The sequence below is a fragment of the Phragmites australis genome, chromosome 2, assembly GCF_958298935.1.
Source record: "Phragmites australis chromosome 2, lpPhrAust1.1, whole genome shotgun sequence".
In the NCBI taxonomy this organism is placed as follows: Eukaryota; Viridiplantae; Streptophyta; class Magnoliopsida; order Poales; family Poaceae; genus Phragmites; species Phragmites australis.
Genome location: NC_084922.1, coordinates 33,815,933 through 33,824,952, shown reverse-complemented (window position 1 = coordinate 33,824,952; position 9,020 = coordinate 33,815,933). Strand labels below are relative to the sequence as shown.

Here is a 9,020-nt window from a genome sequence, read left to right as displayed (position 1 = left end):
TGTGCATATGAACACTTAGTCCACACTGATTGTTATTTCTCTCTCATCAACAATCAAAGAATATTTCTGTAAAACCATGGCACATTACATATTTCCTGATTACAATCAACCCTATGACGGAATTAATCATTCTACTCTCACACCATGTATGTTTAGTATACAAAAGAAAGTAAAGAAGAAATGAGAAAAATTACTGGGCAATCGAATTTAAGGGGAGGGGAAGAATGTAACACGCAGACACCGAAATTACAACACAAGATGAGATGAAATGTACAACAGAGATGTACAAGGTTGCATGAAAGCATGCACAGAACCTCAGTGTTGCTGTACGAACCATATCGTATGAACATCTCCCCTAGCTTGCTTCAACCGAAAGGATCTCAAGCTCTGCCCACCACAGTGGAGATAGCCTTGGTGTTGCCGCCTCCGGTGTAATCGCTAGTACTTCTCTCAATCTAGTGGTTACTTCTCTCATGCTTGGTCTCTTTTTCGGATCATTTTGGATGCAATCCTGGATCAACTGACAAATGATATCTAGATCCTTTTCTTTGTGAGCCTTCAAGGTAGGATCAAGTAAACAAGACATGCTCCGGTCATCCCTGATGCACTCCAAAGCCTGTGACAGAAAAAGTGACTCTTGTTGTTACTTTAAAATACATTTTTGTATATTTTCCAGCTTCAGTAACTAGTAACTATGCATAGTGTATTTGTCGTCAATCGTCATTACCAAGTTCGCAAGGGAGCCCTTGTGTTCAGAATATGGAGGCTTTCCTGAGATGATTTCTAGCATGAGTATACCAAAACTGCATACATTCCCAGCTGGATCAGCAGCTACTGGCTCATGGTGATCAACAAAGTCGTCATTCTTGGGCATATTTCCTCTGGAATATACTTCTTGCCAAACACTCATGTCTGCTATCTGTGTAAAGGACTCAGTGTTAGGAGGAAACCATTATGTGATGTGATTATCTGTCTTAAATTTGTCTAAGTGAACTGGGAAATGATTCGTACAATTTATGCATTATATATAAGTGCACATCTGATTCATTTCTTAGCCAAATATTGATATGTGAACTCTAAATCAAAGCTATAATATCCTGAAATGGTTTCGCAATGACAAAGTCCTATAAATTATTAAATCTGGGCAGACAGTCAGATGCAGAATCATCCTGTATCCAGATAGTCAAAGAAACAAAAGCTACAGAATTGATAAGCACGCTCTTACCTTTGCAGCTCCATCCTCAGATAGCAATATTGCACTTGACTTCAGGTTCGGGTGTGTTAGAGGAGGGTTGAGCTCATGCATGTGCTGGATACAGTATGCTACTCCCATAATTACCCTCATCCTACCATTCCAATCAATAGGATCAAATCCCTCGACTGCAAACAAGAAAAGCAAAGCATTTTAATTCGACCATAAAGATCACCAGATCAAAGGGTAAACGTCTCAGAAGTGGAATAGCATTAACAGCTCTTACCATGGAGATGTTCGTATAGTGTTCCATTGGGCGCATATTCCAACACCATCATTCTCATGAAAGGCTCCTCCTCCTCGCAGTATCCAAGCAGGTTTATAAAGTTCTTATGATTAATCCGCGAGAGCGAGTCTATCTATATGTTCAGAAAAAAAAAACCAGAGAAATTAGATAAGCAAGTTTGTTTCAGGCCAACCACCAACGTTAGAATTTGATTTAAATGGTGCAGAATTACCCCTCTATAAAATAACATTGAATTACCTTTTTTCTGAATCGCCCTTCGGAATGCTTTGACCAGTCTTTGCTAGATGTAATTATAGTTGATACAACAGCTATCTCAACACCACTCGATAAGGTTCCCTTATATACAGTGTACTGTGGATAGCTTGCAACAATATTACTGAACTCTTCACAGGCACCTTCCAGCTCAGAGCGCTGCAACTTCGGTACTCCTAAAATCCATTAGGGAGAAAATTGTTAGGAATAATCACTTGTATTCAATAGTACAAGATAAGGACTCTAGTAACCTAACCTATATGTAATGGACAAGGACTCTATATTCCTAGCACCCCCCGTCAAATGCAATACTTATGCAATAGTGTTGCATTTGAAATAGGTGGCACTAAGTAGTAAACTTAGACAAATACATCCAAAAAATGTCTCTTCAAAGCCGTTGTAGAGTGAAAGCCTTGGTAATCCTGTCAAATCAAGCCGAAGAGTAGAGTTGTGATGATGACAGCAAAACTCAAAAAGAGACGAGCTGATTTGGATGTGGAAGCAGTGGAATTGCAAAGACTAAAACTAGACACAAATGAAGCTAGCAGCAGATAGCACCAAATCTCGCAGCAGACGAGATTACCGCTATTTCTAAGAGGCAGTCCAACTAGATAATTTTGACACTATTTAAACAGGAAGGGTTCAATAGAAGCCAATTTGTGTCCTCTGATCAACGTAAACAAAAATTAAATGCAAGACACTAGTTCACTTTATGCTAACTGCTGACATGTACAGGTGGAACAATTGCACATACTTCTATTGAACATGACCTCCAAAGATGAAAAAGGAGATGCAACAATGCAATGCTTTTTCTTGCATCAGATACATTCACTTCTCACATGGATCAGAAAGCAAACAATATCGTTACCTGTCACAAATGCCTTTTGGAGCTGACCACTGAGTCCAGTCTTCCATGGACCTATCGTTTTCACTGATTTGTTGCGGCAGAGCAAAAGCATACATGTGATGCCAATTAGCAGAAGTGCGACCAATGGAAGCACAATGACAAGCCATCTTATGGACCTTCTTTCCAAAACTTCTTCTGCAGGAGTATCGGGGACCACAGGTGGACTACTTGGAGAATTTACAGCGGGTACAGGTGCATTGTTGGGACTAAATGCTGAAAATGAACCACTGCCAGTCGAAGGAACAGGAACAGCAGCTGGAGCAGGAACATTTGCAGAAGAAGGTGCAGCAAGATTGGTATCCTGAAGTAATCTGCGCTGGCTAAACTGTGCAGCTGGATTTCTTGCTGCGAATTGTGAAGGAATGTGAACTGGTCAAAAGAAGAAAGCATGTTATGGGATAGCTTATGTATCAAGGAACCAACTTGAACTTAGTAACAGTCAGTTAGATTACCAGAAAGATTGCTAGTGTCCTTTTTGTTCTTTTCTGATGAAGAACCAGATTCGAACCTACATGGTCCAAATTAAAAAACTGCTACCATCAGAACGTGCTGATAACTTCTTAATTTCTTTTCAAACATAAAGAGAAAAAACTGGTGATGACTTAAAGGGGGATATATAACACTAATTTTTCTTACCCATTCTCATCTCTTTGATCCATATTACCCCTCTCAAGATGATCGTGCATATCAAAATCATTTTCCGGATCAAGGTTTCCATAGGAATTTTGGATCAGAATCCATTGAAAGCTGTTGTTGGAAAGCAATCTGCAGAAGAAAGAGACGAGACAGCATGACATCTTAGGTACTGTTCCTTAAAACTTTCATGTATTTGATCAGTCAGAAAACCTACAAATGCTTAAGTGATTGCATTTCTGCTATCTCTTGTGGAACTCCCCCAGTCAAGTTGTTATTGCTTAAATCCAATATCTCCAACATTGTGAGAGCACTCATTTCCTTAGGTATCGGTCCGGTGAACAAGTTATTGGAGAGTACACTGCAAGCAGATAGCAAGGTGTCAAACCATTGACATGGCTGTAGCAAGTATACAAACATATTGCAAAACAAGAAAGTGATCAAAATGCTGACATAATGTTGTCCACCAAATGCCAGTTTATATTCTTGTGAAAGCATGAGTCTACAGCTATACTTACAGAGCCCTCAGATGGCTAACCGTTCCTAGCTCCGGACCCAAGGTGCCTCGTAATGAGAGATCCTTTAGGTTCCTGCAAAACAGTTTACAGTAGGTGGAATTCTTAATATGCTAAAGCAAGCCAGCATCCCAAGCCCAAGTATATGAAAAAGAAAAACGGTCGCAGTAGTAAAAAAAGGTATTGTTTTCAATCCTATCCGGCAGTCTACAATAACGTCATCCAGAAATTAGAAATACGAGCTTCCATGTAAGAAGTCATCATCTTGAATAACAAAAGGATTCATTAATTAAAAAAAAATTGTGAGACTCGAGAATCAACGATAAACCTTTGCATCTGAAATATCAATTATGGTGATGGTTCTAAAAAAAATAGTTATGATTTATGAACTTATGATGCAAAAATACTCAGAAACTGTGAGTGTAGATAAATCTAATCTAGGCAGACTACGGTGCATGCAATTTTCTCTAGGTGGAGTAGAAAATCACTCATTCAAAGACTTGCCATTGTATCCACTCCGTCAATCATTGAACAGCTAACTTGTTTTATAGCTTCACTGAACTATGAAGTGGAGCAAATGCTTCCGTCGTACGAACTCAATACAAGATCTGATACATCTATTTTCATGTATTATAAAGTCAAACCACGATAACTTCAAGGAAAAGAAAGATTAGGGCCGGAGAGCACAGGTGCCGATGCAAGATTCATTTAACGATAAATCAATGCAACTCTATTCAAGGAAGAAGGGCAGTCAAATGGAAGACCAATTAAACGTTCTTTTTTGCCAATGATGATCCATGAAATGAATTTACTGCACATTCAGAACAAGAAAAGAAGAGAGCATTCAACTTACAGCATCACAACCCTGCCATCGACACAGCGGACGCCGTTCCAGCTGCAAGGATCGCCGTCGCGCGGGCTCCAACCCGCCATGGCGCCATGCGGATCCTCCTCCACCCTTGACTGGAACTTGAGCAGCGCCGACCCTGCGCATCCCACATATGAAACGCGTACCAAGTCAGCGCCAACCATCCACAACGCAGAAGCTCAACCACCAAAATCAAGCATGGCGAGCCGCCGGTACCTTCAAGGTTGACCGCCGAGCAGCCATCCACGACGAGATGAAGCGCCAGCGTGACTAGCGCCATCCACGACGAAATGAAGCCGATCATCTTACACATTTTCCGCAGGCGCGCGACGAGACGACGGCAAGGCGTCGTCACATGATCCTCTTCGCGAGCCTCTTGAGCAGCCTCGGACGCAAGGTCAGAGGCGATGGGCTGCCATTGCGCCTGCCACTGCAACGACACGAGCTCTTCCCTGGCACGGCAGCCTCACGTCCGCTGCGCGCCTGTATGCAAGAAAAAGACAGGAACAGCTCAGAGGCGCCAGAAAAGGGGCGAGGGGAGCAGACGAAACTTGCATCACCATAAAGCAAGGAAACAGCTTTAGCGCTTTTTTTCGCCTGTCAATTTTGCTTACACCGCACGCGATTCGAATCAAGAAACTGAAAAGAGGATTCGAGGAGAGAACTTACACGGCGGGTGGGGAACGGAGAAGAGAGAGAAACAGAGAGAGGACGAGAGGGAGAGGGAAACAGTGGTCGTCCGTTCTTGGAGGAACGGGTAGTAGTTGGAGAAGAAACCAAGAACGGCAGGCACGACGAAAGAAGAAGGCGGAGAAAAAAAAATCACTTTCAACGAATATTTCACGGCGCATCCCCTTGGTTGTAAACTTGTAATCTCTCCTCTCCTGTCTGAGATCCCGTAGTTTAATGCAACAAACGGGAGCGGAATTCTTCTACCGCCAACTGTAGGACAATTTCACGCTAGGATTCGAGAGCTAAGCTTAAAGAATTGGATAATATACGAGGGCGGGTCGTGGTCGAGGGCTAGGACAACCACTATCCAGTCCGCCGGCGACGGATTCGACGGGCCCATTTTAAAATTCTTCGTGCTCATCATCACAAATGGCAATAAAATATGCCCCCGCATTGACATTGTTTAGCCCCTCTTGTGCCAATAGCCAGTCAGGGTTAAGCCCCTCTCCAACAGGATCTGCAAATTTGAGGATTCTACAGTACTTTGGGGTACTGTAGCACTAAGAAATTTGAGCCTGTATTCAGGGATACAGTACTGCTACAGTGTTAGAGATAGGGGATGCTGTAATAGTGATAGGGGATGCTGTAATAGTATTTTGAGGATTAAAATTTGAGATAGTTGTTAGAGATGGTCTAACAAATTCGTCGGTTACCATCGGAATTTACGTAATCTACCTTATCTCTGGGAACTTTTGTCAAATTTTTTATAAAAATAATGTTATTTGCATCATATTTTATAGGAGTAAGTTTGGAAAAAAAAAAACTTAGCGCACAGCTTATTTATTAACTCATATTAAGGAAAAATTTAATATACAAACATATATTTTTATTATGTAGGACGTATCTTAAGATAATCTTTAAAATTATTTTCACTTCAGTTAGAATTTTATTAATTTCTCGGATGATTTTACAAAGTTCAGAAGCATAAAGTGAATATATTAAGAAAACCATTATTTTTCATGTCTACCATTATTTTTCATGTCTACTATTATTTTTCCTACATAAAGTATAGTATAAATAAACTAATAGAAGTGACTTCACTAATTTTGAATGTGTGATAGGTTAGTTATAAATTAATCTAGTTGCAACAAATTTATATAATCCTGCATGTTACAATAATTATTTCATGAGTTCATGTATTTTTAAAAGACATAAGATCATGGGTAAACTATGCATTTTACTTGGTTTATCAAATTCATTTTCTCACAGAAAATATTCAACTTTTTTATAAGTATAAATATTTTTATCATGTAGATCATGTTACAAGGAAACCAACAAAATTCATATGATTTAGTTATTGATTTTACAAGATTAAACCATTTTTTTTAACATCACTGAAATTTGAAAACCGCTCGATAAATCACTAAAACCGAACGGTTACGATACAACCGAGCAGTTACCGACAATGCGAAAAATACAAAAAAATACACTCCATAAATGGGCGAAACCGCTCGGTAACCGGTGCAAACCGAGCGGTTACGGTTTGGTCAATTCGGTCCGAATTCTCGCCGAATTTTAAATTTGACTGAGTGAATTTTTCGGTTACCACCGGGTCTCGATTTTCGTGCTCCAAACGGTTTTGTAAACCTTGATCATGATCGGACCAGACATCTCAGCAACACCAAATTGTTCGACCGAAAGTGGCGACCACAGGCAAGGTGAATAGGCACTTTAACAATTTCTTGTAAAATAGATGATTTTCTCCTATTTTTAATCACCCAACATATCTCAAACCTTAAGTGAAAGTAAAATACTTAGAGAGACAAAGCAAGATGGAAAGTTTCAAAGCAATATGACTTCACGGATGGAATATGAATCATATGTTCCATTCAAAATCATTTCATATGTCTTTATACTTAAAAGCTCGCAACTTTGAAGACAGACGAAATAGAGACATGATCATCAAGCAAGTAAACTCTCCAAGATGATGTCTAGAGGTAAGGGAATTTAAGACCCAATTACATATATATGTGCATGTGAATTCTATGCCTCTAGCATTAAAAAAAGTAACTTTCAAAGGTATTGAAATTTCAACTAAAAAGAAAAACGAAAATTAACAACAAAACACCAAGAACTTGCAAACTTGCAAGGAAAACAATAGAAGAAAACTAGAAAGAGCAGAATTCAAGTATATACAAAAATTTAAACTTTATTACTCAAAAATATCAGTCCTATTTTATACGAGTTACAAAGGTTTATCTCTCAAAACTCTCACATATTACATAGGCTAAGCACTCATTTCTCTCCTCTAAAATCCTAACACAAGGCTCATATGGATGGCTAAAGGGGTGGACTTCTTAACTAGCCATATCCCTCTATTTATAGCCTAGAAAACTTACCCCCAAGTTTGTTTAACTATTCCCAAAATAATCCTCTTATAGTCACGGCTCACAAATGCGTCGGTAACCACCCAAAAATCGCGGTTACCGACCTTCTCGTTTTGGTCCGGTTTCAGAAACCGAACGGTAACCGAAATTTGAATTCAAAAAATTCGAAAAAATAAAAATAAAAATAAAAAAAATTCAAAAAAAATCATAACAAAAACTAGACACAATTCTAAGACCTTCTGTGAAAATGTTTTTTTCAAAAATAATGTCATTTGCATCATATTCTATAGGGAGGAAGTTTAAAAAAAATAAAAAAAATTGAAGCGTGCGGCTCAGTTATTAACTCATGTTAAGGAAAAGTGTACATGTAAACACATATTTTTTTTGTGTAAAACATATTTTAAGATAATCTTTAAAATTAATTTCACTTTATTTAGAGTTTTATTAAATTCTCTATGATTTTTACAAAGTTCACAAACATCAAGTGAATATGTTAAGAAACAACACTGTAATTAACCTTTTCATTTCTACTATTATTTTTTCTACGTAAATCATAGTATAAATAAGCTAATGAAAGTGGTTTCACTAATTTTTGAGGTGTGATGGGTCAGTTATGAATTAATCTAGGCGCAACATATTTACACAATCATGCATGTTACAATAACTAATTCATGAGTTCATGTATTTTTAAAAGACATAGGATCATGTAAGAAGACTAAAAAAATTAGTTTCATGATTTTTGGATTAGCAAAGAGTAAACTATGCATTTAACTTGTTTTAACAAATACAATTTCTCACAGAAAATTTTGAACTTTTTTATGAGTATAAATACTTTTATCATGTAGATCATGTCACAAGGAAACCAACAAAATTTGTTTCACTTGATTTGAAGCTCAGATGAATTAGTTATTGATTTTAGAACATTGAGATAATTTTTGGGTTTTTTTGTTGAACTTCACTGAAAATCGAGAAAACCGCTCGATAAATCGAGAAAACCGAGCGGTTGCCGAGAAAACTGAGCGGTTACCAACAATGCGGAAATTTTGAGAAAACCGCTCGATAAATCGCAAAAACTGCTCGGTAACCGGTCCAAACTGACCGGTTACTGAACAGCTAAAATCACGAATTTTTTCCAAATTTCAAATTTTGCTAAATGAATTTTCTCCAAATTTTTTTGAATTTTTGACCGGTAACCGCGGTTATCGCGAATTTTCGGTTACCTCCGGAGCTCGGTAACCGAGCTCTGGTTGGTAACTTTAACCCTGTTTGTAGTACATTCTTACCTAC

General features: G+C 38.4%; 1 protein-coding gene across 2 annotated transcripts; it reads right to left on the bottom strand.

Annotated features, from left to right (window-relative positions):
• On the bottom strand, positions 1–5,660 carry LOC133908466 (protein MALE DISCOVERER 2-like). 2 transcript variants are annotated; one of them, XM_062350503.1, is made up of 13 exons: positions 5,344–5,660; positions 4,891–5,157; positions 4,660–4,792; positions 3,810–3,881; positions 3,509–3,652; positions 3,295–3,423; positions 3,111–3,166; positions 2,620–3,003; positions 1,737–1,927; positions 1,479–1,611; positions 1,226–1,380; positions 728–919; positions 1–616 (listed from the first exon to the last, which is right to left on the bottom strand). In XM_062350503.1, exons 2-13 carry the CDS (start codon positions 4,985–4,987, stop codon positions 356–358), a joined length of 1,947 nt encoding a protein of 648 aa, XP_062206487.1. In that variant the 5' UTR covers positions 4,988–5,157; positions 5,344–5,660; the 3' UTR covers positions 1–355. The 2 variants fall into 2 exon arrangements, with proteins under 2 accessions (XP_062206487.1, XP_062206486.1); XM_062350502.1 differs by having other exon boundaries at positions 2,620–3,027; positions 5,344–5,659.
• Positions 5,661–9,020: the final 3,360 nt, after the last annotated feature.

Bases quoted from the DNA above. Each gene is read 5' to 3' on its own strand.
- LOC133908466 (XM_062350502.1), bottom strand. From the start codon at position 4,987: ATGTGTAAGATGATCGGCTTCATTTCGTCGTGGATGGCGCTAGTCACG. The intron at 1,612-1,736 runs GTAATTCAATGT...CTGAACATATAG, and splicing joins AAGGGCGATTCAGAAAAAAG to ATAGACTCGCTCTCGCGGAT. The intron at 920-1,225 runs GTAAGAGCGTGC...TCCTTTACACAG, and splicing joins CTGAGGATGGAGCTGCAAAG to ATAGCAGACATGAGTGTTTG.